This window comes from Sminthopsis crassicaudata, chromosome 4 (genome assembly GCF_048593235.1).
Source record: "Sminthopsis crassicaudata isolate SCR6 chromosome 4, ASM4859323v1, whole genome shotgun sequence".
NCBI classification, from domain to species: domain Eukaryota; kingdom Metazoa; phylum Chordata; class Mammalia; order Dasyuromorphia; family Dasyuridae; genus Sminthopsis; species Sminthopsis crassicaudata.
In genome coordinates this window covers 400,328,895-400,347,628 of record NC_133620.1, presented here as the reverse complement: position 1 = coordinate 400,347,628, position 18,734 = coordinate 400,328,895, and the positions used below count along the sequence as shown (strand labels likewise).

Genomic DNA, 18,734 nt, shown 5'->3' with positions numbered 1-18,734 from the left:
TGTCTGATTCTTAGCCACTGTTGAAACCAGAAGAAAAGTGGGCCTTTCTTATTTTAGCATGAATTAGCAATTTAGAACATCAAAAAATATGGAGAACTTCCACAAACCTATTCCTAAATTTTCATCACTCCTTCTCTTTCAACCCCATTATATGTTACCCCCTCAGCATAGGACCACCTCAATTTAATGTTTGCTTCCATCTGTTAAGCAGATATATGTTTCATTAGAGATAGTCAATTCAAAATAGGGAAACCTGGTAAATATGAAACATGAAAAGGAAAATATGTTAATTAAAAATCATAGCCTTTAATTAAACAAGTGTCACATGCATCATTTTGCCCACCCTTGATCTATCTGAACAATTAAAAGATTTTTTTTCTTTCTTCTTTTTGCTTTGAAAGCTAACATAGTAGAATGAAAAATTGGGAGAGAAGAGAATTAATCTGAATTTTAAAGTTAATATGTTTTCTGTGCTTCTATTATACAATGGATAGGTTCTCTAAGAAGGATTTTTGTAAAGTCATGGAATGAGAAGGAATGGATAAGTTATGATATATAACAGTAGAGATATTATGTATATCCATGAAATCACAGATCCAAATAAGGATAGAAGTCAATGCCTTTTATTTAACATGAATGAGCTAGATTTTCGTAAGACTAGAAATATCACTGTCTTATATTTTTGTGGATAATAGTGAAGATAACTGGCAAAAGGGTATATGTCTATGTTTTAAAATTTTTTTTATAGATGGAATGGTAGCTACAGAGAAACAAGAAAAAATTTCAATGTACTTTTTCAGTACTATAACTAAGGTTATATATTGACAGTACTATAATCTTAAAATAGTGTTACTTAAGAAATTAAAATATTAATTATAATGTATAAAACCTTCATACAATAATGTCAGTGTGAACTGAGTGATGACCCCAGACAAAGACCAGAGGTTTATTATGGCAAAAAGTAAATATATGCCTTGAGAATCATAAAATTTGATGACATTAGTGATCTTTAACATAGCAATATATGTGTTGAAATCCTCTGAGATAGAATTTCTAGCAAAGTAGACAGATGCTATGATATTATACAGAAAAAAAAGCTAAAGAGAACATAGCATGGGGGGAAGGTAGCTGAAGATTAGGAACAAGATGTGCAAATAGGAACATTAGAAAAGCTTTAACTTCAGAGTCAGAGGAAGAAGCAAGAAAAGCAGAGTAAGGAAGAGGAGAATCCAGGAATACTTAGGCATATGGGCAAGTCAGCCCAGGGAAATGATAAGAGGTTAAAGGAAGGACATTTAGTCAGATATTTCCATAAGCAGAATCTAGAAGGAAAACATGCTAAGCTAGGACAGCAGGAATCTATCAGAACAGACATGTCTATCAGAAGACAAAAGGATATATCTAGAGCTTCAAGTAAAGAAAATAGGTTGACCTAGGGAATAGAAAAGAGTAATAGAAGCAACCATGATCCCAAGAATGAAAAATGAAAAGATACTGTAGACTTTGGACAGGGAATTCCAAGAAGAGTCAATGCTTAATGCCCCAAATTTATGCCAATCCAAATTAAATAAATTCAACTACACACACACATACACCCACATCCAACACACACTCTCCCCACCACACAGTCTCCTTACATGAATGGCAAAATTAATTGTTCATTTCAAATAGTTGTATGCACTAAAATACAATGAATCTGGGAAAGAGTATTTCCTGAGAAAAACCATTAAGTGGGGAAATATTCTAATCATAGTGACACAGTATTTCAAAGAGAAGTCCTTATAATTTTCTCCTAACCCTTTTATATTCTTGGTTTGTGGAAGCAGAAAAATCAACCCAACTTCAGCTATTAGTTACGGAAAATGCCAAAAAACATTCCTTAATTTGGAGAGTGCTTCTGATGGTGGCATTTTATTTTGACATAATATGCTGTAGAATTATGTTATAGAGAGAAAAGTATGTGGAGGTAGAGTGAAGGACATAAGTTAGAAAGGAAAAAGGAAATTTTGAAACAAAGGAAAGCTTAAAGTAATACTTGGATTTTCTTCATATGCTTTTAAGAATGAATGATACTTGTAGCTAATTATCCCATAATTTAAGAGATTAAACAATACTTCATGTAAAAATACTACCATTATGTATAGCACTTTTTAGTGGTACCCAAAATTATTCTTCAACACTGAAATCATAGAACAATATTTTAGATTAAACAAAAATGCAAAATTTTAAATAACTATTTCAAACATATCAAGGCAGCCAGACTTTCTGTTAATAAAAAATTTGTCATTATTAAGATATAACCACAATTAACATGCACTAATTTTCATGTATTTAATGTCTATTTTACAAAAATAAAATATGCTAAGTAATCTTAAGAATACTTTTTTGATTTCTGTTAAAATATAAGAAATAGAAAATTTTAAGATATTCTGGTAAAAAGAGGCTATGTTTGACAAGGTACCATCCCATTGTTCTCCCAACCCTCCTTATACTTTTGGAAGCATAGAATTTTAACATGATAAAACAATTTATTTAAAGGATTATTATACTACTTAATATGAAACATAGAGAATTCACATAAGATGAAATTATGTAAAAAAGAATGAATGAAGCATATCTCATAGGATCTATCTAAACGGCTAAATCTGTATGTTTAATTCAGGAAGGAAATAATAATGCAGTCAATTTATATAAATATACTTGTACTAACTCAAAATAATTCAAAGTCCATTTTTATATTAAAAGAAAACTTTATTGGTAGCCTAATTTTTTTTTTTTACCTTTTGTCAGCAGAATTTAATATGACTTTAAAAATCAGAACTTATAAAAAAATGCAAAAATTAAAAAATATTTTGGTAAGAAGATAGAAAAATGTTCAAGACTAATATACAGGAAAGAAAAAGAAGTGAAAATAGCAATTATCACATGTAATAAAAAATTTAAGTAGTTGTGATAAAATTAAAACGGCAGTTCTGATCAAAGATTAATTAAAGGGACCAGAATGAAGGAGAAAATGACAGATCCTCTGAACAAGCAAAGCACTTGCATAGTATATTATTTTATTTTCATGGATAAGAAAAACATAGAAACATTTTTCACCCATAATTTATTCTACAGTTCCTTAAATTGACTGCATTAATTTATAGATTCTCCAAATCAATTCACTGATCTCTTTTACTGAGGGATGCATTGTTTGAAGATGAAAGACTTACGTCATCCAAAAAATCAATCAGTGAAGATGAGGAAGAAGAAAAGGAATCCTATTTAACGAATACAGCAATAAAGAAATAGAAAAAAAATGTATGAAGCAATTTAATAAAAATAAATAATAACTCCAACCTTCTATAACAATTAAATAAAATGGTAAATGGCATTAATTCAAGAAAATGAACAAAATAGATACTATACCTTTTCTTACACAAGAAATTTATAAACTCCTTTAAACTACATCTAAAGAATGGTACTTATTTTTCCTGACACAAATAATTAATTAATTTGAATATTATCTTTCAAATATAACCAAATATAGCAAATGTGTGAATAAAATTAAACAGAAGAAAACATCAAAGGAACCAACAAACAATAACCCAATATAGTTTTTAGATATAACAATGACTCCCAAATTCAGATTTTCCCCCCATTAAATGTAGTCATTCAGCTCTAAGAGAAATGTTATTTCAGCTTATATTACAGTAGGACTATTTGCCAAATCACAATCCTTTCATTTCCATTTTTTCTTTTTTTCATTTCACAGTTCCAAGGTGCTAATGTAGGATGGAATTAAAAGTCATAATAATGCCCATTTTTCTTTTTCTGTATCCCCAGTACCTAGCACAGTGCTGGCATAGAGAAAATGTCTAACAAATGCTTGTTAATTGATTGATAATTTTTATACAAGTGTAAAAGTTTTTTTTTTTTTTTTTAATAACATGAAGCTATAAGATGAGATGAGGAAATTAAATGATTTTACACTTACTTCAAATTGATCCAGAGCAGAGGTAGGCGCATTCAAAAATGCCAAGAAAGAATTCTGTGAGTCTTGGTGCTTTACACCTAGAAGACAGCAGCAACTTTTTTTAAGCTTGAGAACAAAACTACTTTTCATGGATAACCTTTTCTGCCTGAATTTGTTAAAAGGAATTTATAAACCAAAGTATTCAGAGATCATCAAAATCCTGAATATGTATACTCAAAACCAAAATATATTAAATACTGGTAATTTTTTCTTACCCTTATATATGATAAGACCAGAGTATTTTGCATTTTTTCCCTAATACACATATAGTACGTTGTGTAATGGTATGACAAACATATCAATCTTCAGAAAATACTTCTTGAGTTTCAAATTATTGTATCGTCCCTCTAAAATACAGAGTTTAAACCTCTTGTTGAAAGTTTGACTAGAATGTAGCCTTGGAGGGAAGAGAATTGCCTGCTCCAAGATATCATGAGTTTTCTAGGATAAGGGGTAAGGAAGCTGTTGACTAATAAAGACAAGTTAACTTAACAGTCTCCTTCTGTAAATATAATCATATTCATATTACATCATGCCACGGCAACTTAGATTATTTCAAAATGGAAAGTGACAACTTCAAATAAATTTCTTTCTAAGCATAAAAAGTTATTTACAGAAATTTCTGTACTAATGAAAAGGAGTTCAAATTGATGCAAAATTATATTTATTCCTACTTGGATCTTAACAAGATAAACAATAAACCTAGAAATAATGGCTTTGTGAAGTCATTAATTCTCATACATACTGTAAACAGCCTCTTACATAGTACAATATGGTAAAATCTATGCACAATGATACGAGACCTGATTTATATGATCACCAGTTTCCATACCCTTTTCAGATTTAAGATCCTCAGTCTCCTTTTTCAGTTTTTCAATTTCTGATAGCAGTTCCAAGTTCTTCTTTTCTGACTCTTGTAGTTTGCTTGAAAGGGGAAAAGAGAAAGATGTATTTAGCTACTAATTTCTACCTATTTTCTCAGATCCTTTTAGGTCTTACTTGGTATGGAACTATAAAACTGCTTTTGTTTACTTATTCTGAGGTTGACTTTACACCACTAATTCATATACCTGGAGCACATTAAGAAAAGTTTATACTTATTTTGATGTATAATAGTAATGATGAATATTAATGCTTAATATTATTTTCGCTCATATGATCAATACTGCTTCTCTTTTAAGAGCCATAAAAATTTAAATAAAGCATCCTTGACTCCAAGTTTAAATTTTAAAAATATAATTAGAAACAGATTCTATTTTTAGAGGTTGGCTTTCCATACAAAAACTGAAATTACAAATAGATATCTTTCCATTCTAATTTACTTTAGATATTTAGTTTATGATTATACTTAAGAAAGTTGTGTATTTTTACAACTTAACACTATCAAATCTGGTTCTTTCAATTCCTTCGTTGTTCTTATACAACTCACTTGCAGTGACTTACTCATATATCAAATCTCCTGACAAAATTACTGAGATAATTATTAATATTCTTAACAGTCATAACTGTGCTGTCCTCTACTTTGGTGTTAAACTTAGAGAGCCCTAGGAAGTGTTTCACTGACTTACTGGAAAAAAACAAAAACAAAACAACCAACCAGATCATTAATTTGAAATTTACAAAAGCTCTAGATACACTTGAAAATCTTTTTCAAAATTATATTACAATGTATCCTAGAAGATGACATCAATAAAACTGCAAAAAGGTCTTTAGAATCCTGGTCACAATTTTCAGATGATTAAAAACAAACAAACAAACAACTTATAACTCAAGATGCATTCCTAAATTATAGGTGCTCCCTGATACCCCAAGGCTTTTGATAGAGTCTATATGTTTTAAATTTTGTGATACAAATAATATTTCTAAATAAATAACAAACAATACTGATCTAGTCTTGAACATATAGAACTGTTTAAATAAATTTATATTATTATCATGGACAAATTTTACAAAGAAATATTTTGGAACTAAATGAGATTAGGCTAGTTTCTCTCACTTTCTCCCTCTTCCCCTCCCCCCCCCAGTCATCACCACACAAATACCAGTATTCTGTTGTTCCAGATATCTGGTTCCAAAACAATCAAAATTTCAGGTGTCTCAAAGGTATATTAAGAGATAAACAAATCAAGTGCTGCAATGGTGTCCATTAAGATGCTAAAAGAATGAGAGAGCTTTCAATACTGACTAAGGGATTTGTAGAGAAAGAGATGGACAAAAATTACAGCACACAAAAGGAATGGAACATTGTGGTTGTACTGATGAAGGGTCCAATCCAAGCAAAAAAAAAAAAAAAAAAAAAAAAAAAAAAAAAAAAAAAAAAAAAAGCTTTAATTAAGCACATACAATGAGCCAGATACACAATGTGCTAGGTTAGGACATGAGAAACAAAACCAGTTTTGGAATGAAGAAGCGCACTAGTGGAAAATGTTTCATTCAATGTGTCTTTCATCTTTAGAGTTTTCTTCACTTTAAAAAATTAAAATCTGTTGATACAGTTTAAAAGTAAAATCTTTTTAAATTAAGCAACATCTCCTCCTCCTTCTTCTTCTCCCTCTGTCCCTCTCTCTCTTTCTTTGCCTCACCTCCTCCACAAGTGAAAAAGAAATACAAGGATCTTGTTGTACAACTTGTTTTAACAATCAATGCATATTTCCCACCAAACACCCAAACAAGCACCTCTCTTGAAAGCCAGTGATCAGTTGTTAACAGAACCAGATAGGTCTTCATGGGATTAACACTGACATTAAATAACATTGACATTAATTTAACATTGTACATTAAATAAATGTATTTAACCAATGTTGTTGCCTCTCCATGTTGACTTCATTCTACTGTAGCCATCATGTATCTCTTAATAAGATTAAAGAGGTGCTGACACAAGAAAGTATACAAGTAACCAGTAAATGACTTTTAATGCCACTTTAAAAAGAAACAAAAGGGAATTGATTTTTTTTCTTTATAAAGAAAAAATAGATTATTCAATTGGCAGGAAATCAAAGAGACCTCTTTAATTGCCTTTTTGCAAACACAGGAAGTAGTTCATTTGAATTGTAATATTCCATCTCACCATTCTGTTGAGATGTTTGATGCTTTAACTTTATTAAGCTCTTCTTGGATGGCCTGTTTGGCTTTAATTTCAGCATCCAAAGCTGACTGCAACTCTAACCGAGCTGACATATCCAGTTTTGCAAAACGGCGCATCTTCCAGGGCATATCCTAAAAACAATCAAACTGTGTTACCAGCTACATTTTATTATATTTCCAACATATAAGGCCTAAAATTACAAAATAATACGGAAGATTCCCTAATAATATTATCTTTCTCAAATAGTAAAATAGAAAAATAATCTGTAAAAATTGTTATTTTATATTAAGGTCAGAGGAAAGATATTTATAAGGAAATTATTTTTGTTAGCATCTCATTTAATTAAAATTTTAAGTACATTACAGAAATTATGTTTGGTACAAGGAAAGTCAAAATATTTGATTTTTGCTGAAATACTTTATTGTAGGTGAAAATTTGGGAAAATACATAATTTTATAAAAATAGTTTTTGTGGCTTACTTTTTCATCATAATTAATTCTTACATAAAATAGCAATTCCTTACTGTTGCTCTTGTGCCAAGGCTGGAATTTCTCAATGCCTCTAGTTCCTCTGTCATTTTAGAGGCCAAAGCCTGAAGATAGCCTCGTGCATCCTTTTCATCACTCACCCTGTATTACAAAAAAAATAAAAGATTAATGTGAAAAATCTAAAGGCTAAATTGTGTAACTCTATTATGTATATTAAAAATCTAAAAAGGAAATGTGACAAATGATTGAATAATTTTGAACCTAATCACCAAAAAGGACCTAAATTAAACTACCTTTGCCTGACAGCTGGTTGGAAAAGCCTTAGTGTACCACAAAAATGGAAACTTTGTGATGGAATATTTAGATTCCTTCATGATTAATAAACTAAAAATATTCCTTATATTTAACATATTTTAATATGTTTATTGCCCCATTTAATAATTGGGTTTACTAATGTGACTTATTTCCTTTTTTAAAGTTTTTTTTTATTTTCAAAACATATGCATGGATAATTTTTCAACATTAACCCTTGCAAAATCTTGTGTTCCAATTTCTCCCCTTTCTCCCCCCCTCCCTCCCCTTGATAGCAAGTAGTCCAATCATATTTTAAAGTTTTTAATAACTTTTTTACATTATCACAGTTTCCCTGAAAGTTCCTTTTCCTTTCTCAAAGTCATTCCATAAAACAAAAAGGACTTTTTAAAGACAGAAAGAAAGAAAAGAAAAAGAAAGAAAAAGGTTGGGAAAATTAGCACAATCAATCAATATGTTGAAAAAAGTTCAAAAACATATTCCATGTACATCACTGGTGCCTGGACTTTTGTTGTTGTTGTTGTTACTGAGGAAATTGGAATTAAGTGACTTGCCCAGGGTGCCCTCCACCTCTGCTAAGTTAAGAGTATCATTTCATATCTCTTCTTTCCAGATTGATCTTTATAATTTTACTATTCTTTATTTTTTATTTCTTTTTTGTATTGTTCTTTAACATGCAGAGTTTTGTAGTAATCATATTTTTTTGGCTCTGCTTATTTTTCTGTGTCACTTCACATAGATCTTTTCATGCTTCTTATGCATCTATCATTTTTTTACAGCATAGGAATATTACATTTGTAAACTGAAATTTGTAAATTTGTTTACATCTTTTTACCACTTATGTATTGGGAAATGATTACTAGTCATGTGTGTGTGTATATGTATATATGTGTGTGTATATGTATATGTGTGTGTGTGTGTGTGTGTACATGTGAAATAATTTTATCTGTGGAGAAGCTTTTCAATTTCATATACTGAATCTTTTCTCTTGATGTTCTAAATCTTTTGCTTCCACAAATGGATTTTATTATTTCATAAAATTAATTCTATAAAGTATCCTTTTGATAATTTGATTGGTCCATCATTAAAAGTACAAATTAATTTTGTACAATATTGCCATTTTATTATAATGGCAAACCCAAATCATGAGTACTGAATATTGCTTCAGTTAATTAAAAGAGCACTTTGTAATCAAATCTATACAAGTCTCTTGTGTGCCTTAGTAAACTGATCCTTAGATTTTTTTAAAAATACATTTTGCTTGTTATTTGGAATAGGGTTTTCTTTTCTATTATTGATTCTTGGATTTGTTTTTATTCCATATAGAAGATTGTTTTATCTTAGGGTTTTGTTTGTTTGTTTTTGGTGCCTGAGATTTACTTTATTTTTCAAGGAACATAAGAGTGCTCAGTTTCTCAAACAAGACTAGTTTTCACACAGACCAAGCTTTAGGCAAATGAATGCTCTCAAACCCTTGTGACAGGTGCTCCATGTATCTTATCTTCTCTGTTCTTTGTTCTGAGATAAGAAAGCAAAGCAGGTAGTAATTGGGTCTCCTACAAAGATCTCTTCTTCCAAGGGTTCAGAGATTAGGTGTGTTTCCAGAGAGCTAGGCTATAGTAATCAAAAGTAGTGTTCTGTAACAAGATGCATTTCCACAGAGAGCAGAAAGCAAAGCTATAGTAATTAGATTGTTCTGAGGAACATATCCTGCCACAAGTATCTTGTCTTTTGAGAGTTCAAAGACTACATTGCTTCCACAGAAAGCAAGCCTATAGTAATTAACATGTCCTTAGAGTAATTCCTGTCACAATTATCATGTCTTCAATGTACTCTGAAACTAGCTGCATTTCCACAGGTAGCAAAGCCCTGTAGTAACCAGAATGTTCTCATGGAGAATGTCTCCAATCACACTTTGTCCAATGAGTGTTATATAGCTGAGAAGATATTTGTTTTTCCTTCCCCTTTGTGGAGATGAGAGGTCATTAGTGTTACACACTTCACATGTTTTCCAAATACATGTAATCAGTTTTCCCTTTCCCTCATATACCCTGGCTGAATCCATACATACAGGATTCTCAGGGATCAGTTCATTCATTGGGAATGGTCCACAAATTTAGGGAACTGAAATGTTCACTGAGCAGGATAGAATAGGGTCAGAATGGTGGTTAAGACCATTCAGACTTGGTCCAAATTCAAAGTTGTGTAGACTAAAAATATTTTAATGACTAAGTTTTTCTGTTTCTTTTTAAAATAAATTATCATGTTGGGCCATCCCCAAAATTTAAACATTTTAATATATGAAAAAGAACAAAAATGAGGATTATGTCATCTCAGCTAATTAGCTAGGATTTTTGAAGTATACTATCATATCATGAACAGATAAAGTTTTAACTTTTCTTTGTCTTTTAACTTTTTTTGGTCAAAAGTTGTCATTAATTTCTTTCATCTTATTTTATTACTAGCATTTCCAGAACTACATAAAAGAGTGGAGAGTAAGTACCTTTGCTTTACTCCCTATTTATTGGAAAAAGATCAATTTTCACTGAATATAAAACTTATTTGTGGTATCAGATATGTGCTTTTTGTGATGTGAAAAAGGTCCCTTTATGCCTATATTTGGTAGAGTTTTGTTTTGTTTTTAGCATAAATGAGTGATATCATGCTTAAAGACTTCCTTTGTAGTATCTATTGAGATATTGTGTTTTTGAATGTCTTGGTTTTCAATATAATTATACTGGATATTTTCCTAATGCTGAATTATCCTTGCATCCCTAGTATAAATCCTTCCAAAAAGACCCTGAAAGGATAAAACTAGTAGCAGACAGACAATTCAATCTTCATTTTCCTTCTATAAACTTTTACAATGACTACCCAAGCTTCTTTCTTTCCCTAATATTCTTTCTTGTTTTTCTTATGTCTCACTTTTTCTTCAATTTTTTCATTCTTTACATTTTTGTTTTATTATTTTTGGTCTCATAACTTCACTGGCTTTCCCTTGACCAATTCTAGTTTTTAAAGTCATTTTCTTCCTTAAGATTCTGTAACTCTTACTCTAGTTGACTGACTTTCTTTTCACAATCTTTTTTTCTTGTATCTTCTTTTTTTTCTTTTTAAATTTTCCTTAGTCTCTTTCACTTGATTTTTAAAATTCTTTTTAGTTCTTCTATAAACTCGTTTTGGACAGGCAACCATTAAATGTTACTCTTTAGGATAGGAGAGGCTTTTTGGCTTAAGTATCTTCTTAAGATGAACTCTGGTCTTCTCTATTTCCAAAGTAACTTTCTATGGTTGGATTCTTTCTCCTTTGTTCGAAATTGTGAGTCTCTAGTCTTTTTTAGAATGTGGTATCTCTTTGAAGAGCTCATTTGCCCTGATCATATGGTGAAATCCAAAGCACCCCAAAAGTTGTTTTCCATCTTGACATAACTATAGAATTTAGCAAAAGCTGGTTTTTGAAAGATAATCAAGGGGCATGGCAAATCTTCTGCTATCTAATGGTAAGCAAGCCCCTCTTAATTCCTTTTAGCAGAATTTCACATTTCATATAAGCATAACATCTTAACACATTTACACCTGTCATATCTCTATGAGCTATCCTCTACCCTCAGTGATTTAAAATAGTTTCAGCACCTTATTACCAGCCTTTGCATCCTGAGTTAAGAAATCATCTACTAACTCCTTGTCTATATAGACACTGTGACAGCATACCTAAGAGTGTTCATATCCATTAATCTCCCCTTTCTCTCAGGGAAAACATGGGGTTGATTTTCTGTAGGGTATATGAACAAATATGTCACTCTCTCTGGATTTAAAACCTTTTTGTCCTATATAAATGAGATCAATGTGGCCAGCATACAAATAAATGGCTTTTGATATTTTGAATGCATCTCCCAATGAGATATAAAAAAGTTTTATATGTATACACAGACACATATAAAGTTCCACAAATATTTCTTTGAGATAGCAGAGTATTTATTTTGGGCTTGGTAACTTGTTAACCCATTCATAATTTAAGAATGAATAATGAAGTGTGCAATTCTGGGAATGATAAAATTTCCTAATCTGAGAATTATATGATTGGTTCAAGTTAACATAAATATGAGCTTCTAGCTTTTATGTTGTTCAACTGTTTTAGTAGTGTCCAACTCTTTGCGACACCATTTGGAATTTTCTTGACAAGGATACTAAAGTGGTTTGCCATTTCTTTCTCCAGCTCATTTTATAGATGAGGAAACTCAGGCAAACAGGATTAAGTAACTTGCCAGAGTCACACAGCTAGTAAGTATCTGAGGCCAGATTGAATTCAGGAAGATGAGTGTTTCTGACACAAGGCTCAGCACCCTATTCACTGCACTACATTTTTGCCCATTTTGGCATTTATTTTATGACTATTAATAGGAATAGTGAAGTCTGAGCTGAGAGTCAGATATGAAGAAAGAGAGAAAAACTTTAATAGAACTAAGAGTATATATGAAGTGATAATGGAGGGAGGAAAGCCTAGTTATTTGCACAGACTCCCAATCAGAACTACTAATGGTAGCCTTAAAAAGTTAAGGGCAGAAATATGAGTTTTATGTGCTCTAAAATAGAAAGAAGGGGGAGATTTTCCAGATGCCAAGTTTTTGTAACCAGCCTGCATAGAAAAGAAAGTGTTGTTCCCCTAACCTCTTAGAAAAGAACTGAAAATAAGAGTTAACTGGGTGGCTTAAATTTATCCCTTAGTTATTTTATTTTGCAATGTCAAGTTCATTTTCAATCTAGGACTGATCTAAACCTTAAGAATAGTACTATAGAATGAATACTATGCAAGTAACCTAGTTGAAAGGTGGGATTTGTTGTTAAGAGAAAAGAAATTTATCTAGTGTTTTTGTTAAAGCTAGTCCTTTGTGTTTTTGCATTTTCTGTGGAGTGAAACAAAGATTCTCTATCTTTGTTTTTGAGTGCTTACACAGGAAAGAGGGCTCTTTTTTTTTTTTTTTAACCCACATCAGTGGAGGTCTACACATAAAACTATATTTTGAGGTTCTTAGAGAAAACTCAGTATTAGGGCAAAATGAGCCAGAGAAATGATGCTTAGGGAAGCTCCTTAAGATACAATCATGTAGGGGCAGCTAGGTGGTGCAGTGGATAGAGCACCAGCCTTGAAGTCAGGAAGGCCTGACTTCAAATCTGACCTCAGACACTTAGCACCTAGCTGTGTGACCCTGGGCAAGTCACTTAACCTCAAATGCCTCGGGGAAAATATATCTATATCTATATATATATCTATCTATATATATGTATACAAATAATGAGAAATGATACAACTGTATCTAAATTAAAAATAATTATATATGAAACAATGTTATAATGAAGAAAAAAAAAAGCTACTTCTTTCTCTAGCCTTTTTGTTCCTTAAAGCAAAGAGGACTTAATTTTTGGTCTTAGAAAGGGGTGATTAAATATTAATGATGTTTTTCTTAAGTCCTAAAAAGTCTAACCTATATAACAAAGAGTTAATTAACTTTGTTCTTACAGAGAAAGAGCAGCTTTCAAATGAACTGTGGGAAAGCTGGTGGTGGAAATATGGTAGGAGAACAAGGTGGAAAACAAAGGAATTTCCTGGCCCTATATAAATCACACAATAGTGCAAAAATGAGTGAACTGTAATAAAGCCAACATTTTTAGTGTAAACTTGTTTTTCCTTCCCAGTGGAAATATGGGAGGAGAAACTCTTTTTTGACAATTAAAGTAAGCTAAAGACATTATTGGCAATGTCCCCAATAATTGAAACAATGTGCTCAATGATCAAGTTCTTTAAATAGGATATATTTAAAATTGGAGTACTCACCACTGAATAATTTCTGTGATTTGGGCCTCCCAATGTGCGACCGATTCCTTTTTGTCTGCTAGATCTCTCATCTCTTCTTCTAGTTGTCGGTTGTTTATACTTAATCTCTCAAACATAGCTGTGAGCTGAAAGGGCATGGAGTTGTAATGTGAATTACTCACTGAGACAATCTATCTGTCAAATTTGACTTATACCAAGAAAATGATGTAATTATCAGAACACTACCTTGAAATAGCATATCAAATAATTCACTAGAAAATTTGCTTTCTTAATTTTATTCTCAAATTCAGTTTGAGAGATCATTGTCAGCTTCAAATATACTTCACTTTAATGCTACTTTTAAAAAGACTTCTTTTTAGCTCCTCAAAAAGATAGAAACCCTTGCCTGAGTGAATAACTTTAAACTTCTTATATATTTTTTAAAAATGTTTTAAAAAAATTACAAAGGATACATATGAAAATGTATGAATTGCCAGAAATATTTAGAATGCTATGATTTCTGATAAAAGCATGGTTTAATTTTTAAAAAAGAATATTAAGAAGAATTAGGCTTTTAAGAGTGGGACCTTAATATACAGCTGACATAACCAGTGTAATCCAAAATCACTTCATATTCAAAAAGACAACATGAGTTTTGTACTAATGAAGTTTTTCCTGTTTATAAATAGCAAGCCTGATTAAATATGGGGAGAAATATGCATCTCAACTATACATTATAAACCTCTTGATTTATAGATAAAATTAGTCTTTGTATAGGTAACATACAGCTTACTGCTTACTATTCTTTTAAGTACTCACTACTTTTTTTGAGGGGGATGAGGGAATTGAGGTTAAATGACTTGCCTAAGGTCATATAGCTAGTAAGCATCAAGCATTTGAGGCCAAATTTCAACTCTTGACTCCAAGCAGATGTTTTTTCACTGTGCTACCCCATTGTCTCTATGCTCACTGTTTTTTTTAAGCCTTCATACCTTAAACTTAAAGTTTTTCAACTATACTATCCCTTTTAAAAGATTACCTTGTTTATTCTATTTCAATCAGAAAGGAGTTAACATTTTCTTTACTAACCATCTTTCTTTTTCTTTTTCTTTTTCTTTTTTTTTTTTTTAGGCTGGGGTTAAGTGACTTGCCCAGGGTCACACAGCTAGGAAGTGTTAAGTGTCTTGAGACCAGGTTTGAACTCCAGTCCTCCTGAAATCAAGGCTGGTGCTCTATCCACTGCGCCACCTAGCTGCCCCCTACTAACCATCTTTCAATTGTCCATTTTGCTTATTTAAAATGTTTCTTAATTTATTATTTCTAAACATACAAATCTTTGCAACTTTGGAAAAATAAGTCAGGATGCAAATGTATATTTTTCCTTAAAACACTCATTTTCTCTTATTTTAAAGGGACATGACTTACTCAATTTGCAACTAATATTCACTATAAAGAAAAACCTTATATCCTCTAAAAACTAATTGGTATTTTATGGATTTCTTTTTCACATTTTGTTTCTTAAAAATATGAAGCAGGTCTACTGATAACATATTTATTTTTGCCAGAGATGTAATAGAATTTTAAAAAGCAAAATGAGATATACATTTTATACATGGCCAATGTAGGAATGTGTTTAGCTGAACTACATATATTTGTTATAAAGATTTTGTTTTTATTCAATTAGGAGAAAGCAGTTACAGATATGATATTCAGATATCAGCACAAATTTTTTTTCAATAGGAGTCACAAAGTATGATGTATAAAGCAGAGTGGGGAATGTGCTATAATTCTGACCAGCAATCACACTGTTAATCTATATATTGGGGGAGGGTAACAGCAGCTAGAAGATCAGATAAGATGTCATTAAGAATATAGCATTTGAGCTGTTGCTGAAGGAAATCAGGTCTAAAAGGCAAGGTGAGGAAGAAGAAAAGGTACAAGGATATGAGGATGGGCAGCAATCAGAAGGCCAGGCCCAGTGAACTTCAGAGTGTGTATAAAAGTCAGGGAGTGAATGATTTTAAATACCAAAAAGGGGAATTTAAATTTTGTTCTAGGGAACAAAGAGAACCACTGTAGTTTAATGAAGAAAAGAAGGATACTGTAATCAGACGAGTGCTCTTAAAGAAAACAAATCTTTAGCTATTCGTAGAAGAAGCAGGTTAAAAGCTTATTAAATTAAAATCAGAAAAGAAGAAAAACACAAAACAGCAGAAACAATCCAAAAAGCAGTGACAAGAGAACAAGAGCAAGACCAATGCCCCAAGAGGAACAGAAGACAGGTGTCCCTGCTGGCCTCTCAGCTCTTTCTGGGAATTATTTTGTGATAATGAACTTGTTCCTGGTTCCTTCAAAGTTCCATCTACACAGACTTGTCTTCCATCATGGCTTCCTCCCCTCCAAAAAATTACTTTCCCCTCCTCAACCATAAGGACTCAAGTATGGCTTAGGCTTCTTTCTCCAATCCTTCAGATTAGGCTTTGTTTTCATGTAAATATTCATCCAAGAAAATTTAGCATCACATGTTTATCTTACATAGAACTAGTAATAATGTAAAAACTAGCAATGAAATAGAATATTGTTAACTCATGGGGAACTGACCAACATTATACTACTTTAGATTGTTTCTCTGCACTCTCTAATTAGATCTTGCACTTAGTAATTAGCACAGTGATTCCAAATGAAATCATCTTGCAATGAGAAGTTTTTTTATCTCAATGTAACTCTTGAGCTTACAAAACAGAAATGATCTCTAAATCTACAATCATTAATAGTTACATACATGTTAACTTGTTGCTTTTTTAAATCAAGTTAAACTACATAAATCCCAATTTACTTACAAATTGAAAGGTCTGCTTCTAAAAAGTCTTTAAATTCATATAAATTAGTTTATTTTAAATTTATTTAAGTCATCACTTGAGATTTTGTTATTTTCAAAATAGCACAGGGCATTACAATGTTCCTTCTCAAGTTATTTTCAGCAAAACAATCCAGCCAATTCTTAATAAAAATCTGGAAAATTACAGTCATAAGAAGTAAATGTGGGAGAAGAGAAGATACATGAGACAAAAATGGCAGTGAGACTGTTTAGACTAGTAGATTTCTTGAGAGCATCAATACTTGCATAGTAGGCACTTAGAACTGTTTCTTAAATTAAATTAGTCATAATTAATGAAAGTAGATAATTGAAAGCCACAGAGAATGTGGGGGGGAAAAGTTTCACATAGAATCTTTATTCAAATTTTAGCAGTATATAACTAACAGTAAACATTGAGGTCCCAGTTAATACAAATAATGAATTCCATAAAGTTTCTGTATTAATTAGGGTTTGTATTGTATATTTCCATTGGGTTGCACCCAAATTTATATAATTATAACTTCAAATATTACAAATCTGAATATGTATCTTCATTATTCAATATCCCAATATATGGGATTCATAATTGGCATTAATTAGAGCATAGCTGTAAAAAATTTCTGTTTTTTTTCAGGCTGACATGCCTAGAAACTAAAGGAGGATGTATATACCAAAACTACCTGAAGATAAACTAAACATAAAAAAAAAATTCTACCATATAGTTAGTAGTTTATTTCATAGGCCTGAATTGCTTTCAAAGATTTCCTCATGATCCTCCTTTTATATTTCCACAAATCAGCACGGCAGTCCCTGATATAATATACTCTTATTTAAGTGCTTTAGTCCTATCCAGGAGAAAATGAGATTGTATGAAACAAAATTGCGTGAAAATAAAAAAAGAGAGAGAATATATGGGACAATGAAAAACTGGAAGAAATAAAGAAAAAAAATTATCCTGAGCTGATTTTGGGATGGGGGATACTGCTTATTCCAAGGAAAGATTTGATCCTAAAAGTGAAAGTTTTCCTTTAAAAAAAAAAAAAAAAAAAGGATATATTTAAAATAAATTTGTACTCACCATGACTTATTGAAGTGGGTTAATAATTGAATCACTCACCTTATCAAGCTCACTTGACAGTTTTTTATTTTCTTCAGTCAACAGAATCTTTTCTCGTTCATATTTTTGTTTAAATTCACTTTCAAATTCTTCCCTTTCATTTTGGCTATTAAATTACAAAAAAACAAAACAAAGAAAAAGTCATATCATTAAAGTGAGCTAATAATTTGAGGAAAACTATTTTCATGACAATTTCTGTTTCATTAGAAATGAGACTATTATAATTATTTAAATGAATTCTTACTATGTAAACATGCTTTCTTAGTGTGTAGGCAAGCATATCACATGGTTTTTGGGTGATGGGAATAGTAGATTTGTGATTTCATCAATTCCTATATTGATGAATGGTATAGAACTCCTACTATTAAAGGAGAGTAGAACCTCACCTCTAATTTAAGAGATTTTTAAAAATGTCACCTGGAAAATTAAGACATGTCTGATGGTCACACAATTTATCAGTAATTCAATAGTATTTCCTCTGTGCCAGACACTGTGCTGAGAACTGAGGGATACACAAGGATCCCATATTCTCTTGAAGAGACAAGATGCACTACAAGTAACTCAAATTCATGGTAAAATTGGAATCGCTAAGAAGTGGCAAGGATGAGGTATAAGCTGAAAAAGAACTGTACCTAGTCCTTCAGAACTTCTAATATTAACATTTTATATATTTACACATATATATACACATATATATATATGTATATATATACACAAACAAACTGAGAAACATATTTTATGGTATATACTATGTGACATGGATATAAACTTTTTTTCTAGTCCTCAAATATTTATTAAACACTTAAGAAAGGAAGTCAAAATGAAAGAGTAGAATCTTCCAAAGATTCTCCTACAAATGACTTAAAATTGACTTTGGAGCAACAGAGCCCACAAATGATCAAAGTGAGAGAGATATTTTTCCCAGTCAACTTAGGAGATTGGCAAGAGAACACTGTGACATCACAGGAAAAGGGGGGACTAGTCTGAAGCACAAGGTCCTCAAGAAGGGGAACTGATCACAGGAAAAAGACCAAGAGGAATACTATAG

The 18,734-nt window shown here is 31.3% G+C and overlaps 1 protein-coding gene across 12 annotated transcripts in view; it reads right to left on the bottom strand.

Moving 5' to 3' along the window:
• Positions 1–18,734, bottom strand: part of CDC42BPA (CDC42 binding protein kinase alpha) — a 328,754-nt gene that overhangs the window by 75,730 nt on the left and 234,290 nt on the right. For 8 of the 12 annotated variants that reach the window (XM_074262585.1, XM_074262586.1, XM_074262589.1 and 5 more), the window contains exons 16-22: positions 17,687–17,792; positions 13,734–13,858; positions 7,624–7,729; positions 7,083–7,231; positions 4,848–4,939; positions 3,977–4,053; positions 3,213–3,260 (exon numbers count right to left, since the gene is read on the bottom strand). In XM_074262585.1, the coding sequence (XP_074118686.1) occupies positions 3,213–3,260; positions 3,977–4,053; positions 4,848–4,939; positions 7,083–7,231; positions 7,624–7,729; positions 13,734–13,858; positions 17,687–17,792 (703 nt within the window). The remainder of the gene's footprint in view (positions 1–3,212; positions 3,261–3,976; positions 4,054–4,847; positions 4,940–7,082; positions 7,232–7,623; positions 7,730–13,733; positions 13,859–17,686; positions 17,793–18,734) is intronic. The other 4 variants (XM_074262588.1, XM_074262596.1, XM_074262591.1 and 1 more) reach the window with 1 other exon arrangement.